This window comes from Cyanistes caeruleus, chromosome 1, assembly GCF_971803275.1.
Source record: "Cyanistes caeruleus chromosome 1, bCyaCae1.hap1.1, whole genome shotgun sequence".
Taxonomy (NCBI): Eukaryota; Metazoa; Chordata; class Aves; order Passeriformes; family Paridae; genus Cyanistes; species Cyanistes caeruleus.
The window spans coordinates 43,097,065-43,119,414 of NC_141701.1; the positions used below are offsets into that span (position 1 = coordinate 43,097,065).

Genomic DNA, 22,350 nt, shown 5'->3' on the forward strand with positions numbered 1-22,350 from the left:
CATATGTCTTTTCTTATGAGGTTATTCACCTTTGTAGTGGTGTTACAATTTTATTACCTTTAATTTTCTAGAAGTTGCATATTTTCTTTTAGTGTTTTTAAAATCCAACTGGTAGTTCATTCTAGGGTTTGATTATTTACTTACTCCATAGATACAGTGAATGTCTAACATTCTTATTACAAAGACTATTATGCTTTATTTCTCTTCACCATTGTAACAAAGTACAGATTTTGGTGATATCTCATGTGTTCCACAATGTGTTTCTGTCATGGCAGATGAACTTTTATTTCATGGAATAGAAGATTTTTTAAAAGAACATTTTCGTTTTATGCATAGTCCATTGAGTTCCTTCAGGTCATGCCCTAACTATATAAAGGATTACTACTGCTATACTTATAAAATTGACAGTTTAGGATCTGAGAGTGTATGTTGCTATTTCTTTTTGCTGTGATATTTTTTGCTAGTATTTTCATTATTGTGCTACATTTGCCTTAAGATTTAACAAATCACGTGGGATACCAAGCACTGGAATATTAAATATAATTTAGATTAGAAACAGTGCTCATTCAGATTGTGCAGGTTTTATATTCTCTCATTTGCTCTCTGATTTTTCAGTAATAGTAAAAGGAAAAGCTACAAAATCAATGTGCCAAGGGGAACTAGAAATGACTTGCACAAACATCAGTTACTTTCATTGTACAAAACTAATAGCTCAATTCCTTGGTCCAGCCAGGGTGAGGCAGAGTTTTCAAGTGATTTAAATGAGAATCCCATAATGCTGTTCAGGGAGCCAGAGACCTGTTGAAACAAAAAAATCAATATTTAAACTGTAGTCAGAACTCAAAAAAACATATTAATAGGGTTGGTTTTTTTTTCCTTTTATTTGTAGTATTACTATCACAGAAGGATTTGCGAACATCTTTGGGGGGGAGAGGCATTTCTTTACTTTTCATTACAGAATTAAAAATCTGCAGTCAGAATATCTCCCAGCTGATCACCTTAATTGCAACTGTGATCTTAAAGCAGCAAAGCTGCCTATGAACAACAGGTTCTGCTTCCTTCAGCTCTTCCCCCTTTTTCCCAGTGAGTTCTGGGAACACAGTGGAGTTGCAAATAGCACCAGCCATTTGATTCAGCAAGCAGTAAATTAGCTGAGCTGGTGTAGCTTTGCTGCTTGCAAAACTACTTGTGAATTCAGGACAGATATACTGAGTAGATATGCTGAACATGCTGGAAAGAAATATAGCAATGTGTATTAGGTAGCTTCATAAAACTTAGTGAGAAATTTACCCTTCAGGGTGGAATAGATAAATCATTAGAGAAGTAGAAAACCTTGGGTTTAGCCCCAGTTCCATTGAAATTCAATTAGTTATTCCGAGTATGTGAAATTAACTAAGTAGACTGAGAGCAAAGCATTCTGGAATATTTCTGAGTGTGGTAGTTAATGGACAATGGCATGCTCAGTTCCTCTGCTGAGATGGGAATTGGATCTGTATCCTCACATCCAGAGAGTGTGACTAATAGCTAAAAGGGTTCTATTTTGCTTGTCTTCCTATTTTTCCCTCTTAACTTACTATTAAATTTCCTTTATGTTTTTACATATATCTATGTAGGATTCTATATCATATATGTTGTTTTGTCATTCCATAGCTAAAAAAAACACAAAAACAACAGAAAACCAAAAACCCTTGTTTTCCAAAATTTCCAAAAATTGTGTGTTACACCACTGGGTAGACTCAAGCTTTGAGGATGCCAGTGAAAATTTGTGAGGGAGATAAGGGAAACAAGATAAATAAGATTTTGATGATGAAAATTACCACTTCATAAATTATATCAAGAGATTTTCTAATTGAAGACAAGCATTAGGCAGTCCTGGAAAGTAGATAGTCAAGAGGATCTGGCAAGAACACTCATTCAGCACTTCCCCTCAGAGCTGAGTGGAAGCTCTGCGTTAAGGCTGCTTTATTCTTGCATGCAGTACAGTGAAGTTCTGCCTTTTGTGTTCCAGACAGGTAATCTGCCTCAAAGTGAGATGTAGCACTCAGTGCCATGATCTCATTGATGTGGTGATGTTCTTGTGATAGGTTGGACCCAATGATATCAGAGGGCACTTCCAACTTAATTGATTCTGTTGTTCTGTGATTCTGTGATTTATATCCCTGCCACCTCCTTTTTCAGAATATTACCCGCAAACCGTGAATTAATTAATCGCACAGTGTTATGCCCAATCCTGAAGCTAAGGTAAAGCTTTGCAGCCTCCTGAACTCCTTTTCTTGTCTTGTTTATGCTCTTTTCTTTTCTCCTCCATTCTTTCTTCTCTCCCTGACAAAGCCCAGGTCTTAAGCAGGAAGTTCTGAGTATCCTGCATGCATGTCCCTTATGGAAGTATCTATCTGTTAAAATGACATAGATTTCCAAATGAAATAGGGTTTTTTTTGCCTACAGTGTTAATTTTAGCAGTGATTTGATGAAAAACCATCTCAATTATTGCTCAGCAAAAAGAAGCAGCTTAAAAGTCAAAACTAGGACACTTTTAACACCTCTTTTTTTTTTTTTTTTTTTTTTTTTTTAACAGAGTCTTGGCAACACTCATGAGTATTTGTTGTTTCTTTCACAAGTATTAAATGTGAAGGATTGGCTTTATATACCTACTACCCCATGCACCCATTTGTTTTCTCTTTGGAAGAAACCTGTCCTTACATGTTTGTGTCTCTGCATGCACGAATACTTCATCTTATGGATTACTTTCTAGAAGTATTTCTGATGGCTGCAGTGGTTAATATAGTCCTGATGTGGGGACAGTATTAAATGTGATAAAGTTAAGCCTGAATAATGAGGAAACCATCCTTCAACCAGTGTCTTAAATTCCACTTATATGATCTTTGTATTTCCTAACTCAAAGCTGAAAATTTCTGCCAACAAAAATCCAATTTAAAATATAAGTTAATGAAGTCTGGTCTCACTGACTTATTTTCAATATTGGGGTTTTTTTTCATTCCAGAAATTTATTTCTTAATGGGAAAATCAATGTTTTCTTGTCTTTCAGGAAACTAGTAATTTTTCATAGTTGTTGGGTACTGCAACAATAAATGCATTGCCAGTTTTTGAGACTTTTCTTTAGGAAATATGAAAGTATTTACTAGGCTGTGGAAGCTCTGACTGTAATGCTTTGGCTGTCTGACCATGTTAGATGTTACTCAAGTGCTCTCTTAAGCTTCAGTGCATTTTCATTTTCTTGAGATCAAGCACTGGTTGATTGGCCAGAAGCTTTAATGCCAAGAAGTTATATATTTGATACCTATTACCCAACTGAGGAATCCTGTCACTTTCACTTTTAAATTCTGCCTGGTACCAAAAATAATTTATTCTGTTCCACAATTTTTATAGATTTATATGTTGAAATTGTCTAGGTTTACGGGTAGTACTGCTGAGTACATTACACACGAGTGAAATGCTTGTGACACTGGGCTAGATTTGATTGATCTTTCATAGTCCAGATCAGGAATATGGTACAGAGGCAATGCAGAGTTTTTGTGTCTCTCTCCAGATCACCTCTGTTCAGTCTGGATACTGTAGAAGAGTAGCTCTTTTGAATTTTAAAAATGTTTTTGATCACAGTTGATGAAAAATGTAGAAACAATAACTGAATCAACCTTATATGATTTTGCTTCAGTTTGAGATAGAAGAGGCATTATTTGAATCCTTAAGATGTTCTGTGCTTCTTTGGATGTTCTCCTCAGATAATCCTTCATGATCCTTATTACCTCCCTAGCAATATTTGGTCTGAAGCATTTGCATTAAGTGGAGGTTCTGAACTACAACGAACAAGGGAGTCATGAAACAAAATAAGTAGAGGTAAAATACAGCCATATTCACTTGTGTTCATTGCATATGGTGAACAGTATTCTTCTTTTGCCATGCTCTTCCCTTTACAAGCCAAATTGTGTCTTGGTTGGGCAAAAGAAGGATGGTTAAATAAGTAGAAAAACCTGGGAAAAGTCATCCTGTCATTATGTTCTGTGCAGTGAGCAGAGGGGCAAGATGCCTGCTTTGTGTACTCCAGTGACCTCGGTCATATGGTTCAATTTATTGTTCACAGTGATGCCTTGAGAAGGCTGACCTAGGACAGAGGTTAGACAGAGTTAAGAATAAAGTAGATATTTATTGAAAAGCCTTAAAGGATCCACCTGGGGCAGTACAGGGAGTACAGGCTCCCACCTGGGAGCCTGGCCAGGGCTACACCCAAGATGGACCTAGAAATGATCACAAAGTCTCACATTCTTGTAAGTTTTAGTCCATCTGCATATCAGGGTTAGTTGTCCAGTCAGAGCTTCAGATTGTGAAGTCTCATCCTTGTTTTCTCTTCAGTCCACCATTGTTTATGCTTTGGGCCTGAAACTTGTAACGATTGTCCTTGGTATCAGGGTAGAAAAGGAATTGTCCTGTCCACCTACTCTGTGAAGAGAGCTCACTAACACTTACCATGAAGCTCAAAGCTACACACCTAGGCAGCACAGCATCTGAAAAATATGAAAGCTAAAACTTAAGGCATCAACAGAAATGAAAGTTTTGTTTGAAGAGGTGAACCATTGTCAGGCTCTGCTTCTTCCAAACAGATATGTGTGTGCTTTAGTTTTTGTTAAACCTCGACATGAAACCATGTGGAGCAGGGCTGGCCTATGGGACTCTGGAGAAAGTGGAGGTGGATTAGTTTGCTACTGTTCTGTCTGAAATTAAAGCAAAACCAAAAAATCAATGAAAAGTCTTCAAGAGAAGATGTAAGAGTAAATAGTAATTTAAAATAGTAAATAGTAATTTATATAGTAATTTATATAAATCAGTATGCGAGAGGACCTGCCTCTATTTTCCCAAAAGATGATGAACTGGTGGAATCTATCTGTGCAAAAGCACATACAAATCATAGCAGGAAAAAATGCATTCCCCTTCATTTGGACACAAGTGGGTTTTTGTAGAAGCTGCATTTTTTATTTTTTTTGTTAGAATTTAAACTTTTTGTATGCTGTCATGTTGCAAAATTTATGAATGAGCATTTTTCTCCAATTGAAATAAGTAGTTTTGGGAAATTGACAATATGTCAGCACTTGGGAATGAGGAGGGAGGATAAATATGGGAAAGCAGGAAAAGAACTGAATCATAGAGTGATATGACTGTAGAAGTGTATGAACCTTCTCATAGACATGTCATGTATAGTTAGCTTGATCATTTAGAAAATTGATGTTGCTTCATTCACAACATGTTGATTTGTACCAGTTAGGAATCAGTACCTTTGAGAATGCATTGTTTTATTTGTAGATAGAATAGTGGTCACCTATGACTGCAAAGCCAGTGACCTGAATGCTCTCCTGGATTCAATCCATGTCAATTTAGCCATTTGACTCCAGTGACTAATGTCATGGAAAGGCTGCAACAGCCTGCACAATTTTTTGATCAGCCAAAGGAGGGAGCTACATACACTTCTTTCATCCTTATGCCCCAAGTATTGGGACATGCAATGTGTGATTCTATTGTAGACACACACCAAATGACAAGTTGAGCCCAAGAAAAACTTAAGCTCAGAGGAAAATGAAAGTTATTGTTATCTTACATATTTCCCATCCTAACAAAGGCATTTCTCAGTCAGAACTGGTGCTTTTTAAATTAGTAGTCTCTTCACAGAATGCTTGTCTGTCAGTATTTTATAGAATATACATGATAAGAAAAAGTTATTCTGCATTTCATTTTTTAAAAAATACGAGTTTAAAAGGTACAGTTTCCTTCATTCCAGAGATTACATGAAAATAGCAGTAGTCAAACAACTTTATAGTCTGACAAAGGTGTTGTCCTCAGAAATTCACTGTACAGATATCACAATACAACTCACTTGATGTGCTAACCTCTGTTAAAAAAAAGGAAATCTTTGTTTATTTGAGCTTTTCAAATTGACAAGGGCGAGTCTGTTTTCACAGTGTATTATGCACTATGATGCTACGAAGCAGTTCTTTGTGGTAAACACTGAATGCATTTTTTTAAGTGAATCTCTCATTGAGATGATAGCTGTAATTTTTTTCTATTCTGTGACTTGTAACCAGCAAAATCAAATATCAGTAATCATCGTGGTGGAGGGAAAGATAAGAACTAACTCCCAAGGAAGAAAAAATTTAATGATCCCAAAGTGTAGGAGGAGCAGCTGAGATCACTTGGTTTGTTCAGCCTGGAAGAGGAGGCTGAGGGGAGACCTCGTTGCAGTTACAATTTCCTTACAGGAGCAAGAGGAGGGACAGGCACTGACCTCTTCACTGTGTGCCCAGTGACAGGACCCAAGGGAATGGCTTGAAGTTGTGTCAGTGGAGGTTCAGGTTGGATATTAAAAAAAAGTTCTTCACCCAGAGAGTGTTTGGGCACTGGAACAGGCTCCCCAGGGAAATGCTCACAGTTAACAGTTAACTGTCTGAGTTAAAGAAGTGTTTGGACAATACTCTTGGGTACAAGGTGAGATCCTTGGACTCTCAGAGACTGTGCAGGGCCAAGAGTTGAACTTGATGATCCTGATGGGTCCATTGAAACTCAGCTTATTCTGTGATTCTGTGAAAAGTTTGCAGATAGGCACTTTAAACACATCCTTCTCAGCCATTTTTGTTTTGGGGGATAAAAGCAAGGAAAATCTAAAGTTTTCAGTGAATAGGCTGTTAAGGATAATTTAACATTTAGTTATTTTAACAATATTGCTTTTATCTGTTACAGGAGTAGGAAAAGGTGGCTGTTAGGTTTCTGGCAAATGAATTATGGCCTAGACACATATGCTGGGAGTTGACCTAACATTTGACTCTGGATAGTTGTCATAGCAGCAACCTGAATGGAACTACAAGTGTTGGTTGTAGAACTGGATACAGGTTCTGTGCTAATGCAATACATCTGAATATTAATAAAAGTATACATGTACTGTCACTAGCAAATCACTGCTGTGGTGTTTCCTTCTATTTATATCTAATTACTAAATTTTTTAAGAAATTGTAGTTTGTGAGGAGATGTTACTGATCTGCCTCCATACAATTTCTGGTATTGTTTTGCTGCAGGTAATAGGGGGGTTGACATAAAGACTCTTCAAGCGCCGTTCTGTTAACAAAAATAATGCCTGGCTGTTGTAAACCAGGAGCAGTTTGTGTTTTGATTTAGAAGGAGGGAAATTACTGGTGGACAAATTACAAGTAATTGTGAAACTGCTTTGGAAGAAAGGAATTAAAAATCTAAATTGCAGCAAGGGCATGGAACTCTGTTGCAAGATCCTGTATCTGGCTTTCAGCAGTGATGGTTGAGAGACTTTTAAACCTTCATATTTGGAGGACAGAGAGAATTTTGCAATTAATGCCCAGCTTCTAAATCTTGACACTGAGGAGTTTTTTTCATGTATTAACCTTTAGAGAGTAGGAAAGAAGGAAGAAATATATACATTTGTGTCCCTGATTGTATGTTGTTCTCTTTCCTGATCAATACAGCTCCCAGGAGGAAGGAAAAGATTTATGGCTTTAAAATGTTATCTATATTCGGTTATTTATAATGTACAGTGGCAATACAGGGCAATATATTGTATAGGGCAGATTTGGACAGCATTGGTTACAGAAAAAGGGAGCTATGCAAAAATATCTCCCAGCTGATGCTGGAGGATGCCCTGCTGAGGCACTGCTGCTGTGGCAGAAAGCTACAAATGCAGAGGGAGCACAAAGAAGTGGTTTTGTGTCAGGGTGGTGGAGTCCTTGTCACAGCTACTCAGTATGCAGGAAGAGCACATCAACTGTACATCCTTGTAAAAGGTGGAGGACAAAGCATCAGGAGCTCCCTTCCTTTTGGGTTTCACAGGGTCTAATTTGCTCTAGAGGATGGAAAAAAAAGGTACTTCATCCAAGTGGCAGCCGTGCAGAGGGATAGGGCCGTGTCCTATCTCTGTTGTATATTTGCATGAGACCTAAAAATTCCAGCTCAGAGTGGTTTTTGCTTCAGAATGGGAGGCTTGTGGAGTCTTAGAAAAGACCAAAAGGAAGCAGATGGTTCACTTAACGTAAAGCAAACAAATTGAAATTGGAATCCCAAAAGAGGCAAATGTCACTTAATTTGCAAAGAGCTCAATGCCTCTTAAACTACAGAAGCTTTATTAATAATAGCTTTTTGTGTTCAGACGTCTCTTTGTGATTTGGTATTTAATAGGGATCAGAATGACTTCTGTACTTCAGTATTTTATCCTTTTATATCTGTGTTCAAAATCATCACTAAGCTTGACTGTAATGTCCTTGGATACCCACACTCTAGTTTGTGTTTCAGGCCTTGTTCACTTCTATCATTTCCCCACCTGGTGATTATTTTACTTCTAGGTTGGTCTTTGGTTTGTTTTTGTGGTTCCAAATGATATGCCTTAACCACTGAGGCAAAAAAAAAATGTTATGCAGGCACCATTTAGCTGCATGTGGATTATTGTCAGGAGATCAAATTATGTACAAGTATGGGGAAGCTTAGCTTCCTACCCAGAATGCACTGGCCATATTGTCAAGGGGAAGAAAATAAGTGGTATGCATTGTAATTTTAAATCCTGCTGCCTTTCAAGTCAGTGGCAAAATTCCTGGTTTCAGCAGTGCTGGATAGGGTTCTGTCATTAGCAGATGCAGCTGGAGAGGATGCCGAGTATCACAGGGCAGCCCCCCTCCCTCCGCTCTCCAGACCAACCTGCAGTAAATTTGCTACATGCAATGGAAAGGAATAATGTGCAAGCCATGCAATTCCAAATAATTTCATGCCTTGGATTTTCAGTCAGGCCCCAAGGTGAACAGCTAATTTTTCACCTCAACACAAAGATCATTAAATTAGAAAATGCTGTATTTTTCCAGGCTCTTTGTGCCGAGTGTGTGTAGCTGAATTTCAAGCTGCTGATTTCAGAATATACTTTAAGGCACCCTGAGCTGCAATAAGATCTTGTATGTGAGGTAACATTTATGCCAAAGTGAGTTTTCTGATCTGGAGGTTGATAAAGCTGAAGGCTCAAAAATGGAATATTGTGTTGTTTCTTGGACAGGAACTTAAAATCAATTTTATCCCCTTTTCTACCATAGGTGGAATGAAAATGAACAGGGTTGGGAACAGCTTTCTTCCAGGTGTCTTTAACATCCATTTTACATCAAGGAGGCAGAAAAGGAAAGGGCAGTGGAAATATAAGTGTTCTCTATTCAAGTCTGAAGATGGAGCTTTTAGAGTCAGGGCTTCTGTTCCTCCTGCGCCAGCCTTAAAAGCCAGGGACAGAGAAGTGTTTACTTATCCCTTCCTTTCATATGGCAAGAAGGTACTAAATGTGAAACATTTTCTTGCCTGTCAGATGTTTCTATCATAGATAAAAGCATGTCTTTCTTTTCCTGTGTTTAGCTAATGACTTCATTGCACACACCCTCCTGCCCACAGCACAGGCAGGGCATAATGTTTCTGGTGAGTAAATCCCTATTATCACACAGAGTTTGGGCCAGTTTTATGAAATCAACACAAAGCCAGTGTGCATGAGCATAACCTTATTTTTCAAGAGGAAAATTCTGGTTTTGGTTATTGAATTAGTAAGATTTAGAATATTTTAGAGAGACATAAATAATACTCCTAAATTCCAAACATCAGTTGCACAATGGATCCAGAAGTACTCCTCAATTAGAAAGTGCAGTTATGCCCACAGTGTGCACAGACTGCTTATGTTTGGTAGCAGGAACACCAAAGTTGTTTGTGATTCAACAACTGGCTTGATGTCCTAAACTAAATTTAGAAACATATTTTTCTAAGAAAAAATTAAACCTACAATAAGCTGTGGGAGCAGGAGCTGAATGCAGTGCCTGAGAGCAGCACCAGCTGCTAAAGAGGCTAGGCACAGGACAAGGCAGCCAAGCAGGCTGTGGCCAGCAGCCCAGGCATTGTGCCAAAAGAATTCTCCCCTGAAATGAGAATATTTGGGGAACAGATTTGCACTGCAGTACACATATTTCATGCTTATTACTCATGGTATTTCATATTAAGCTTCAGTTTTACTGTCTCCATTAATAAAGCAAACCAGAAAGCACATTCTCCAAAGGCCAGTCAAAGTTCATTTCTTTGTTTCTTCCAATGGCATATGCTACTTTGTTTTGATGATTATGGAGTCAAAAGGCCATGCCCCAAACATCACTTCTTATTTACGTAATCTTTTAAAATGCAGAACCCTCACAGTACTGAAGTTAAAGGATGTGTGCTGAGTTCTATAAAAATTAGAGCAAGTCCTCTTCAGTAGAAAAAACATTCTCTTTCTGCTAAATAGTTGGAGACAGGGTGTGGAGGTCAGGTTTGTTTGGGTTTTTTAAATACCATTTATTTTTAATTTTTTTTTTAAATATTAAGTTTTACCTGAGACAGTGTTCGTAAAGAGACAACCTGTCAGAATTTTGTTTTCCACAAACATGCTGTTCAACTTTTAATGCAGGTTTGAAATAAAATCATTAGCATTTAAATGTATCAAACATAGGGTAAGATATCTTTAAAATATTTGAACCTACCTTTGAAAAGAAGAACCAATCATTAAGTGAATGCAAAAAAGTAATTGCTTACTCTCTAACAGACAAGAAAACTGGGGTTTGTTGTTTTGTTTTTGTTTTTTTAGAAGACCTATAGCTTCCACTGTAATTTGTCTGTGGAAGCAAAAGGATGGAATCTCTAGTGGACTTTTTTCCTTTTCAAAGTAGAACACACAGACATTTTAATTAGTTGAAACTGAGGAAGTTAATTCAGCATTGACCTCAAATGCTTCATGTCTAGGCTGTCATCTGTTTCTAAATGAAGAAGAATTTAATTTGGAATCTAACATAAAGTGCTTTGGTTCATTCCCCCTGCCACACACTCTAATATGTGTAATATTAAAAGAAAGTTTAGAACAGAAGAGAAATAGGAAGGATCAGTCAAAATCCAAATTGTGCCCCATAGTTTTCCATAAAGCCTTTCTCAGTAGTTGCATATCCAAATCCTAGGTCTGGCAGGAGTATGGAAAACTTTTTTGTGACAACAAAATATGCTTGGTGGTGGGAGTGATACCAGTTGTAGTGCAGTAGATGAAGAGACCTATAGTAGGAGGTTTAATTATGTTGACCATGATGATATTGTAGTAATAAATCTGGAAAGCTGGCACAAGCATTGCTCCAGCACTCCCACACGCTTTTCCTTGTGCGCTTCCTAAACATTTGATTCACAGTTTAAAGATTTTCTCTGTTGGTGCTCTGGTGCCACAGTCCTTCTGCACTGAATGGAGGAGTAATGCTGATCTATCCCAGCTGAAAGTACTGCCCATCACAGTCACTGGAAAATAGCATTTTGGCAAGGGGGGAAAGAAACTCCTGCAGGAGTGCCTCACTGAGGTAATTTCTTTAGGACAGTACACATAGGCATGAAAAATACTGAGAAAAATGCTTGATTGTTATCATAAAAGTGAAGCTGCCTGAGGCATAGCAAGGCTTGTTCTGAATGAGAAGAATACGCTGCAAAAGAGGAATTTCTCTCACTTTGCATGTTTCTGGTTCAGATGTAAGTACTGCTATGCCTTTGTCATCACGCTTAAATTTCAGTAATACATTGATTCATTCAGCACCATTACCTGCAGGCAAAGCCACTCTTGGGATGGCAAAAGAAGACATTGTTTTCTTGCAGTTTGTCTTGTTTCTCCTTTGGAAGAAAAGTCAGATATTCAGACTCCTCCATTACTACTGCCTGTCAATAAAGAAGCAGCAAAAATGATCAGTAACTATGATCTTCTGCAAGGTGCTGGCCTCTGCAAAGAAATTGGCTTTGAGAAGGTTTATGTAGAAAGATGAGAATAAACATGACATAACCTCTTCTTCATTTGCCCTGGTTTTACCTTTATTTTCTTCAGATTTTTAGCTACTTGAATTCCAGCAGGGCCATCCCAGGCCCTGGAGTTCATTATGCAGCGTACTGTGGAGTGCATTATTCACTTTTGGGATCAGGCATGTACCAAGTGAAGTCTCTTAGGAAAAAGAGCAGGTTTAGCAGACCTGTGCCCATGGTCCTGTGTCCTGAGTGATCTTAGGCTGTGGAGGTGACAGAGGGAAGGAAAGGATCCTTTAATATTCTCAGTGGCAGAGGCTGAAGGAGTTGGAATCTTCCAAGGATAACTTCCTTTTGTTTAAAGGAAAATGGGGGCTGGGAGTGGATGGGGAGGTGTAAATAGAGGAGATGGGGACTCTCAAATTGACTGCTGAAAAACAGAGCCTCAATAATTAACTTATCATAAGGTCCAAGGCAAGGATCATGCTGTGCTGCTCTTTAGTTCAGAGTAAAAGTCTGCCTTTGTTTTCTGCCTATCCTGAGAGGAAGGAATTCTGTACGAGGCCTAGGCCCTAACAAGTCTCTTCCTTCTGCTGGTACAACAGGGAGGAAAAAAGCTCCACCTGCCCTCTCTCCTTGTTGCAAGAGGAAGTTGTCTTCCTCTGCAAGGCAGACAATGGTGGCTGAAGACTCTTCTGTTCTTCACATGACACCTTTGTCTAGATTTGTACTGCATTCTCCATAGGAAATGTTATGTATATTTTATGAAATACACTGTTACACATAGTAGTTTTGCAAAAATTCAAAGGCATCAACACGATTCCTATATTTAACCAGGCCCAATCCTGCCTCTTACCTGTCTGTAGATGCTTGTAACCTGGTGGCAGTCATTGTTGGACATGTGATTTAAATTTGCACTGAGGAGGTCACTGCTGTGCACACACTGTGGTGCACTGTGCAGTCTTGCACTTTGCATCTGTTTTGTATATTGCAACAACTTTCAATTAGTAGTAGTGGAATACCTAGCTAACTAAATTATTTCATATAATAAAATTCTCTATAAAAATAAAGAGTGTGACCACTATAACTTATAGAATAGTTTATGAATTCTCATAACTCCAACCTAAGACAAGAGCATCAGGAGGTACAGAGAAAATTAACTTGCAAGGATGCTTTCTACCATTAGTCCATGTCAAATGGGATTGCTCCGTTGAGTTATTCTTTTTAATACTCCTTTATTCCTGATGGGAAAAAAAAAAACCCACACAGGGAGAGCACATTCAAAAATCAAGTATCTAGAACCTCACTAAAGAACAGCAAGTTTATCTTAAGGGCCACAGGAAAAGATAAATGCTATCCCTCTCCATTTGGGCAGAGAAACACAGTCCTCTAATAGAACACAGTTTCTCTTTCCCCAGGGACCATGAATCACAGTTAAATAAACTGTAGGAGTAGCTCATTCACATGTCCATGCTCAACCTGCAGCACTGGTGACCTCTGAAAGCTCATGTTGCACTTGTGCTACCACAGTGGATAATGAACTGAAAAGCTGAAACAGTGAGCCCTCTGCTTAGGTACTGCTCAAACAAAAGTGGTTCTCCAACAGCTCCTTGCAATAGCCACACAATACCTCTTCCCAAAGGATGTTTTCTGTACTGCAGGTGTGTGGCAGTGCTGAAAAAACAAGACTCAAATGCTGTAATGTGGAAACACCAACCTTTTATTTAAGGTTTACATACTGATTCCAGTTTATAGATCATGTGTCATTCTATCAGAAGTCTGGGGTTCATTTATCTCTCTTCTACACAATAGCACCTTTTTATTTTGATCTTCTTCTTCCATGTCAGTCTCATGCTTTCATTTCTTGTTGAACACTGGCTGATGTCATTTTTGATGCCTAGTGACAACACTGATGGTGACAGTTCATTTCAGTGTTAATAATCTGAAAGCAAAAAGAACCTACTGCCATTCTAATCTGAAACTGAAGCATGGCTTTCTTTTCTTGGCTCTATACCCTGTGTCAGGAGGACAGTTTGGAGGTCCTTGAAGTGCTGGCAGCTAACTTAACATTTTTATAGGTACTCTTCAAGTTTCCACATCACTGTTGGCATTCCAGGCACTTTAGATGCCTAACTGGACTCTGTATTACACTCAATTTAACTCAATTAGACTCTATCAATATTTCACCACCACCTAAAAAATTCTATTTATAGTTTTCTATCAGAAGTATGGAAACATTTGTACTGGACTTCAAAGCAAAATCATCATTAATACCTAGATTTCTGGCAGTGGCATGTTCATTACAGTTGCCTCTGCAGGCTTGGAGCACTTTTTCATGTAATCCCAGGTTTTTGGGCCAGAAAATTCTACTCTGACACTGATGTGCTCTCCATGTAATGATGAGATGATAGACCTCACAGCTAAAGCGTGAGTGTTCAGCTTGGCTGCAATAGCCAGCTCCAACTGAGCTACAAATTGAGTAGTGTGTCACACTAGAATGGGCTTTCTCATTTTTTATGCACACTTGATTTAAGTAAAAGTGAAGAAAATAATGCAGAGAGAGTGGCAGAGAAAAACAAAGTCTAGATCTGATAATAGAGAGTGGAAAACAATTTAGCAGTCCCCCAGCTGCTCCTTGCAAGAGGAGAAATAGTGTGCAAACCCGAGAACAGCAATTATACCCCTCTTGATTTCACTGCTAAGTCCACTCCTGAATTATCAAAAGATTTCCCAGTCTGAAGAATATCTGGCATGAGTTCTGTGATATTATTTGGACTTTAGATCATGTTTCATTTTAGCCAGCTTGCTCAAATTTATGTTAAGTACTTCTGGATAAAATCTCCAGGGTCTTTCTGCTGGCTGTAAGTAGATGTCAGCCATAAATCTAGTGCCTTTTCCTGCAATGCTGTTTTGGAGGACAACTAAACTTCAAGGGGAAGGAATCTGTCTAAGTATGCAATTATTTTTTTATATCTGTTTGTACTGATGGTTTTGGACACCAGGTTATGTGACTGTCAATAGATGCATCATTTTAAGGAATACTGTGAATAGCCTGAGAGATGGAGAAATACCCTGGAGAGATATTATATGATAAATATAAATATATGTATAAGTCTTGAAACGTTATCAGAGGACTCTTCCCGTTAAATAAAATATTGCTGTGTTATATTTTAAGTATTTTCCTAAAGAGACTATAAGATTTTAGCACTCATTTTTCAGGTTTCAGCTATGGGTCCAGTACAGAAAGTTAAAATTTCCAGTAGGTGTTAATTTTTTATTAATAATCCCTCAACATAAGGACTGGAAATTTCATAGAATTTTATTCAAAATTGTTTTGAGGTAAGAAAGTATGATGCTATATGGCAAACAGGTCACACGGGTTAACACTTCTGTGTGCAAATCCAGAGGCTGTAGCAAATTCTTTGCACTTCTTACTGTGAATACTGAAACTTATGAATGCTGACTTAACTGAACATTTGGCTTTTGTTCATTCCATTGTAAGAGAAATAAGGCTTTCTGGGGAAGGTAGTATCTTTTCTTAGATCAGCTTTTGGGTACAGAAGTTCTCCTGATCTTGCTTTACATTGTCTCCATGCTGAGCTTACAGCTGTAAGACCACATCCTACAATATTAAAGGAAGTCCTTTTACATGACTATAAATATTCAGTACTTTAGATATGAAGGTCAGCCAATGCAAAGGACTACTGAGTAGTTTCATTAGGATTTCAAGCTTAGGAAATTATGTAGGTCTATGACACTATGAATTATGTAGGTATATTTTCTTTTTGTTCAAACCTCACTAGTCTTGAACAGGCTTTATTTAGTGTAGTTTATTTAGTAGTAATCCCAACACTAACCTTAGCAACTGGAGAGGGGAGAAAGAATGTGCAATGAAAACCGAAACTGCAGTGAAAACTCACATCCCTCATTTGCAGAAATACCATTTCCACTATTGCTAAGCACTCTGAGTCAACAACCTTACTGCAGAATTAAGGGAAAATTTAGCCTACTGTGGCATGCCAAAGTAATGTTTAGCTGTCTGGGCTTTCAGGATATTTGCCATAAAATTAAAAGCTGGGTTAAAAACTAGAGAGTTACTTTAATGTAATTAAAACTAATGAAAGATCCAGTGTTCTGTTAGAACAATGTGTGTCATCCAAGCAGCTGGTAGAATCATCACTTATTGAGATTACCTGACATTTCCCATTACAATACTAGGTGTGCAGTTCGATGATAACTTCATGACCTTCAGCCTGCAGGGATAACATTTTCTGTTCTCTATGTCTTCCATCTGCTGAACTCTTTCAGGGATAATTACAGCCATTTTCAAGAACAAGAAAAATTTTATCCTGTAAGGGTATTTTGATCCTCAAGTATATTTACCATTCCTTAAAAAAAAAAAAAAAAAAGCCTCTGTGTTTGCTCTTGGCAATATAGTGGTGTCAGTTTTATACCAAGGATGTGACACTGGATGCACATGCTTATGCAATAAAAGTATTTTTGCTAAATTCTGATCTCAGTGCAGAAAGGAAGGGAAAAGTTTTGAGGCTGGAGCCTGGTGAGGGATGACAGAAGCAGAGAAAACAAGGGACAAGAGGAAAGTGACATTATGAGATGGGGTTGGATGAGGAGCTTGAGGGAGCTGAGGCTGGCAATGTAGTGCAAACTGGCCAGGTGGATTAAAGAGGAAAGTGGTGAAAGAGGATCGGATACTATAAATGAGAAATAATGTGAGTTGAAACCAGGAGCTGCTATGGCTAATAATGGAACCTGGCTTTGCTCCTTGTAGGACAAGATTTTTGGGATTAGGATACTGATAGAAAAATCTCAGATGGAACCATCAGTGGCTTTGACACTGGTTAAATACAAACAAGGAAAGAAAAGCCCTTGAGTTGCTGAAGCTGCTCAGGTATCTGGCATCGAGAGACTTGTTTGGAAAGCAGAGACTGAGATTTGCTAGGCAAGAAGATTGAAACCGAGATGAAGGGTAGAAGATGAGATTGGAGAAGCAAAGAGGATGGAGTGAAGTCTCGGGATTTTGCAAAGACAGAGCACAAAGTGTACACAATCTGGTCCAGGCAACAGCAGATTGGTGTCTAAGAAGGGGCCAGATTCTGGGCCCTTCAGGGGGAGCCAGGTTTCATGTGGCTTATCCTCCTTTATATACCTTGCTCATTGCAGATGATGACGGCTGCTTACCCTGGGAGTCCCTTCTCTGTGCAAAAGCTGAGATGGGAAGAGAACTCCCAGCCCCACAATCCTCTGTGGATACAGCAGGGTGTCTTGTGATATAATTTCTGAGTTTCTTCTGAGTTAAAAACTTCAGAGTTTTTTAAAATTAATTTACACAAAGAGAAGTTCATTTTGTTGTTATGGTTGCAGAACTCAAGTACTTTACATATTAGGAAACTAGCTTAAGGTTACCTTTGTTGCCAGAATCTCACCATCTGAAAAGCACTGATAAAAGTCCTATCTATCAGGAGTATTGTAAAGATTAATTTGGTATGCTTTGGAAAGTGTTATGTGGTTTTATCATATGTTTCTATTTATTTTACTTTTGATTCAAAAATTGTAGAATTAAATTAGTGGTATTCAAATGAGAAAAATATATGAAACATTATCTCCTATCTTCTAAAGCCATATTACAAGCTACTGAGACCTAAAAAAAAAAATTAAAGCCTGATTTGTTTTTTCAAGTGAATGAATTTTTTTCCCATGCTGAAAAAGTGGAAGACCATATGCAAATAGGCTTATTTGTTGTAAGACTTATCTGCATTTGAGTTTTTCTAACCTCAAAGTAGTATTATAAAAGAAGTGTTTATGGACAAGAACAACAAGCAATCCACATTTTTCAGATTAACTTATTAAAAAAGGCAGTATCAAGAAATATGAGGCAAAAATGTGTTTGCCTTTCTGTCTCCTTTCTAATTCTATTCCATTCCATTCTGTTCTCCGTTCTAATGGGGGAAAAAAATCTCACTGACATAGGCGCAGTTAAAAACTTCTTCTCAGAGTCATTGATTTGTCAGTCTGGGAAGTACTGCATTATTAAAAGCAGTAGTCTATGCATGTCACCATCTTGGCATTTTTGGAACATTATAATTTATATTCTTTTTGCAGAAGTTTTGTTAGCTCTGTGGAGAGCTAGCACTGGCCATGTGAGTTGATCTGCACACACCCTCCCTGATGGGATTTACATTAGCAATGCCTGTTGCTAACAGGGAAGCCAAGGCAATAGTACTGCTCTCTCTTAATTGGAGTACACTGAGTTTCTGACACTTGGGCATGTAAGGGATCAAAACTCAATGTAGCACAGATTTGTCAAGGCTTTTTATTTCAACAGTTTATTGCTTTTTTGTGTTATTTTGGAGGTGGTAAAGGAGATGGGCAACATAAGCAATCGATGACACTGCTAAAGATGCCTCCATGAAGACTGTTTGAAATGAGTTGTGTGTGTGCTGTGCCTCTGCTGGCAGGGGAACAAGAGGCTGGGAACTGCCAGTGAGCCTTGCTCTTTGTACCACAGTCCTGACAATCTGCACCAACATCATGTTGCTGGGGATGGGGATTCCTCTGTAAACTATTCATCTGCTGCTCAGAGCATCAGTCAGAGCAGAGAAGGCTTTCTTCAATACACAGATTATGCAACAGCTCATGGAAAATTTTCTTAGGATGTACTGTCCTTAGAGGGTTATTAAATTGCTTCCCTGATTAAAAATAAAATCAAATTAATTTTTTTCTATCTGCTCTTTTGTGGGGGGAAAAAAAAAGTGTTCTCCCAGTACAGACCTTGACATAAAACTGAGACATAAATATCTCTGGTATATATCAACTTGAGGATCAAGTAAGGACCTCATGCTTTCTCTTTTCAAGCCAACAGATAAGTTTTTATTTTAGCATGCTTTTGTACCTAAGAAGTATTTTTCCATATTCTGATTTCAATCATTTTGCAGGTAATATGCTGAAGACTTAAATTGCTTCTCCTCCAAAATAAATTCATAAGAGAAATATAGTTAGAGGGATGATTTATTTCCTTTGGCATATACTAAATTAAGATTGTATGAGTCAAATTCTAGATGAACAAATGTTTTATATGTACCTTGGTCATACTTCTTATTAAAGGTAGATTATAAATAGTTTTAAAATGGTTAGTTAATACTTCAAAAGTTTAGTATATTGTTATGATGACAACAGTGTATGTTCCAGATAGTTAGGTCAAAAATGTCACCAAATGGTTAGTTAATTGCTGATGATTGCCTTGAAATTAAAGTATTTTTTAAATAAGATTTTAAATAAATAACCCTTTTCAGTGTAAACATTATATAGGGAGAAACAGAATGCTGAATAACTAACACTGACTATTTCAAAGATCTCCGTTCTCAGCAGAACAACAATATGTTTAATTTCTACATTACTTTAAAATCAAAGGCATTTCAGGTGAAAAGAATGAGGAGAATGAATCTATGATGAATATCAGGTATACAAAAATAAATATGATACTCATATTCTCCATCCCCAAGAAAAAGAGAGATTGGATTCTTTATCCTTGATATGGCTTCAAGAAAAAATGGCAAAACTTTGCCTTTTGAAGTAGAAAACATTTCCAAAAAAATGCTTAAATCCCAGAGGAATGTATGAGAGGCAACACCTAACCGCCTGGGACCAAGCTAATGGTTCATAATCTTACTAGTAGGGCCGGTGCCTGAGCCTGCTCAGAAAAAGCTTAACAAAACTGCTCTATTTCTGTGTGTAGTTATCATGAAGATGGAGGTAAACATTTAGTTAAGGATCAGATTTAATGTCTGAAATGTATGGCAACTTATTAATCATTTAGGGACAGGTGATCAGTGTGCTCTTTAAAGAGATATGAAATATTTAGAGGAAGCCTCCTTCTGCATGGTGGCCAAGAGATTAGAGTCCATATGCAGAACCAGGAGTCCTGGTCTCAGCACCAGCCTCAACTTTAGCCTCCCTGAGAATGAATGCCTTCCCCACTGGAGTGTCCAAACTCACCTCAAGCCCTGTGCCATGGCATGTCACAGTGTTTGTAGGGCTATGATTAGTTCTTTACAAGGATCCCCCTTCAGTAGCTCAGCTCCAACCTTGGCTTTCTGACCTGGAAGCCTCCTGTGGATTTTGTGTTAGGGCGTAGCTGGAATGGAGCCTCCCAAGGCAGCACTTCTGAGAGAGAACTGAGTCATGCTCCCTTTTCTTGTGCTATCTCTGTAGCCCTGTGAATTGTGCATTCCTTCCCGCACAGTGGCACAGCTTCAGCGCTGACTCCCACCACAGTTTTGCTTGGAGCCTGGTTGCTAGGAGATGGCAGCTCTGAGTTCAGGTCCCCTCCTCACCACAGCCAGCAGAGACCCTGCATCCCAATTTTTTCCGCCTCTTCACCATGTACTGCGACAAGTAGCCAGAACTCTGGTCTCCCACTTCTTGGTCATGTGCTCTGGAACACATGGGCTGGTGTGCACCAAGGTGCACCAAGCATCCTTGCTGCATCCTCCAGCCAGGCTCTGCCTTCTGGGCTTTGCCAGAGCTCAGTGCATCTGCTCTGCAAGAGACTTCCAGTTAGGGCTTCAGTGCCCTCACTAGAGGGGCTCTGGAGGACATGTGAATTCAGGGTGAGGAAATCTGTGGGCTCCAGACAGAGAGGATAAGGAGACCAATCCTGACAATCTCTGCTCAGCTATACAAGTTAGTCCTGTTTGCAATGTGCCCCTTGAACACAGTTTAGTCCTTGATAGCTTGGCAGAAGTTCTACTATTGAGCTCTGTGAAAAAAAATGAGGCTCTGAGTGAGTCTATGGCAGGAAGCATCATTTAGTTTTAGACATAAGGAGGCAGAACATCTGAGTCTTGAGAGTGTTAAAATTTTGGACGATGAGTTAAGCTATGTTGCCAAGATAGAACTTTACTGTGTAGCTTATGAATGTTCTCTGAGAAAATAATATATTTTCTCTCATAAGAGACATCAATGACCTTTGAAGATAAAAGGTAAATGATATTAAATTCCTGATAAAAAATACATTGCAATTCTGGCCATTTATTTAAGATTATTATTACTTAAGAAAATACTTAGGAGAACACTTTGGCCAAGTCTCTTAAAAACATGAAGTTTTGCCTTAGTTTCCAGCTACTCAAATGCATTAAATCTTCTGTTAATGCTTTTCTTTATTTCACCTGTGTCATTAATAAAGTTGCTATCATGGCATTCTGTGTTCATGAGCGGAGGTGAGGTACTCTAAGCAGTAGATACAATAAGTACAGATGGGGAATAGTACACTTTCACCTGTAACATCTCCTTTGAGGGAAAATTGAAGGGCTGTTGTGCTAAATTCTGTTAAATATGCAATCATCAAAGAGGCAAACAGGAAGTGTTGAGGAAAACTCATGGTGTATAAACAAGTACTGTATAAACAGCAACAGTATTTCAAGTCACTCTTGTGGAGGCATCCCTACTTTGTGGCCTGTGTGGGGAAGGACACTCACTCAGACTTCTCCAAACATAAGAATGCAGGTTTTTTCCATTCCTCTATTCCTTCTGTCATTTCTGACACTGATACATTCAAAATAAGTAGATGGTGCATTCTGTATTGGTTTATCTTATCAAGAAATACATGATTCTCTGACTTGTAAGAGTCACTCCAGTACTCAGGAAATGGCTATTTCCTATCCTTTCCCACTATTTCTGTACAAAATTGAGCTTTGGAGAAGGCTGTGAGCTCTTCAGGGTGGGAGGGTACATATACTCCTTTGAGAAACAGTATGGTTGGTTTGTGGAGCACAAATAAATTAATATTCTCAGATTTTTAGGAAATCTGTATTCTTGCTTATTTCCATTGTTTCTTTTATGCTGATATTTGGTCAATCATAAACATATCTGTGCTTGTTTAACATGCATTATACTTTTGTGAAAGCAATAGATGTAGATTCTAATCTTAACAATGGAAAAGACCTTCAGATGCAAGGTGAAATGTAACCATAATTCCAAATCTTTTGTTGATTTTTGCAGGATGAGGCTGCTCCAGCTGACAAGCAGTGCAAACAGGAGCCAGCCCAGGTCACTTACTCAACATCAGCTGTTTCCAGCACGCAGGAGGTGTTGTACATCAACGGCAATGGGACCTACAGTTACCATAGTTACAGAGGGCTGGGAGGTGGGCTGCTAAATCTCAATGATGCTTCTAGCAGTGGTGAGTTTCCTTACAAACTGTGCCTCAGAGATGTGTGTATATGTGCTGATGTGTGTTTCCCCCTGCTGTACAGAAAGCTAGTCCATGGGGGTCAGTATCTATAGGCTATTATCACATAATGAGCAGGAGCACAATCCTGCAAACAGCTACTGCTGAGCAAAATACTTGCTCCCTGCATGCTAGTCTCTTTCCAGTTTCAGGGGACTAATACACAATAGGGCAAGATTGAACCACAAGCCCCTAATAAAGCTGAGTAAAAAAATGCCAGGTTAGATCTTCAGTCAGTTTGCATAACTTTATAGGACCTTATCATTACTGTCCTCTCCTAC

General features: G+C 38.5%; 1 protein-coding gene and 1 long non-coding RNA gene across 20 annotated transcripts in view; one reads left to right on the forward strand and one right to left on the reverse strand.

Moving 5' to 3' along the window:
- NOL4 (nucleolar protein 4) overlaps positions 1 to 22,350 on the forward strand; it is a 187,709-nt gene that overhangs the window by 153,666 nt on the left and 11,693 nt on the right. For all 18 annotated transcript variants that reach the window (XM_086889123.1, XM_086889106.1, XM_086889113.1 and 15 more), the window contains one exon: positions 21,841 to 22,021. In XM_086889123.1, coding sequence (XP_086745249.1) covers positions 21,841 to 22,021 — 181 coding nt within the window. The remainder of the gene's footprint in view (positions 1 to 21,840; positions 22,022 to 22,350) is intronic.
- Positions 558 to 20,101, reverse strand: LOC111924891 (uncharacterized). 2 transcript variants are annotated; one of them, XR_002861892.2, is made up of 3 exons: positions 19,837 to 20,101; positions 11,633 to 11,745; positions 558 to 798 (listed from the first exon to the last, which is right to left on the reverse strand). It is a non-coding gene; the product is annotated as an uncharacterized LOC111924891 (long non-coding RNA). The 2 variants fall into 2 exon arrangements; XR_002861893.2 differs by lacking the exon at positions 558 to 798 and adding an exon at positions 4,359 to 4,520.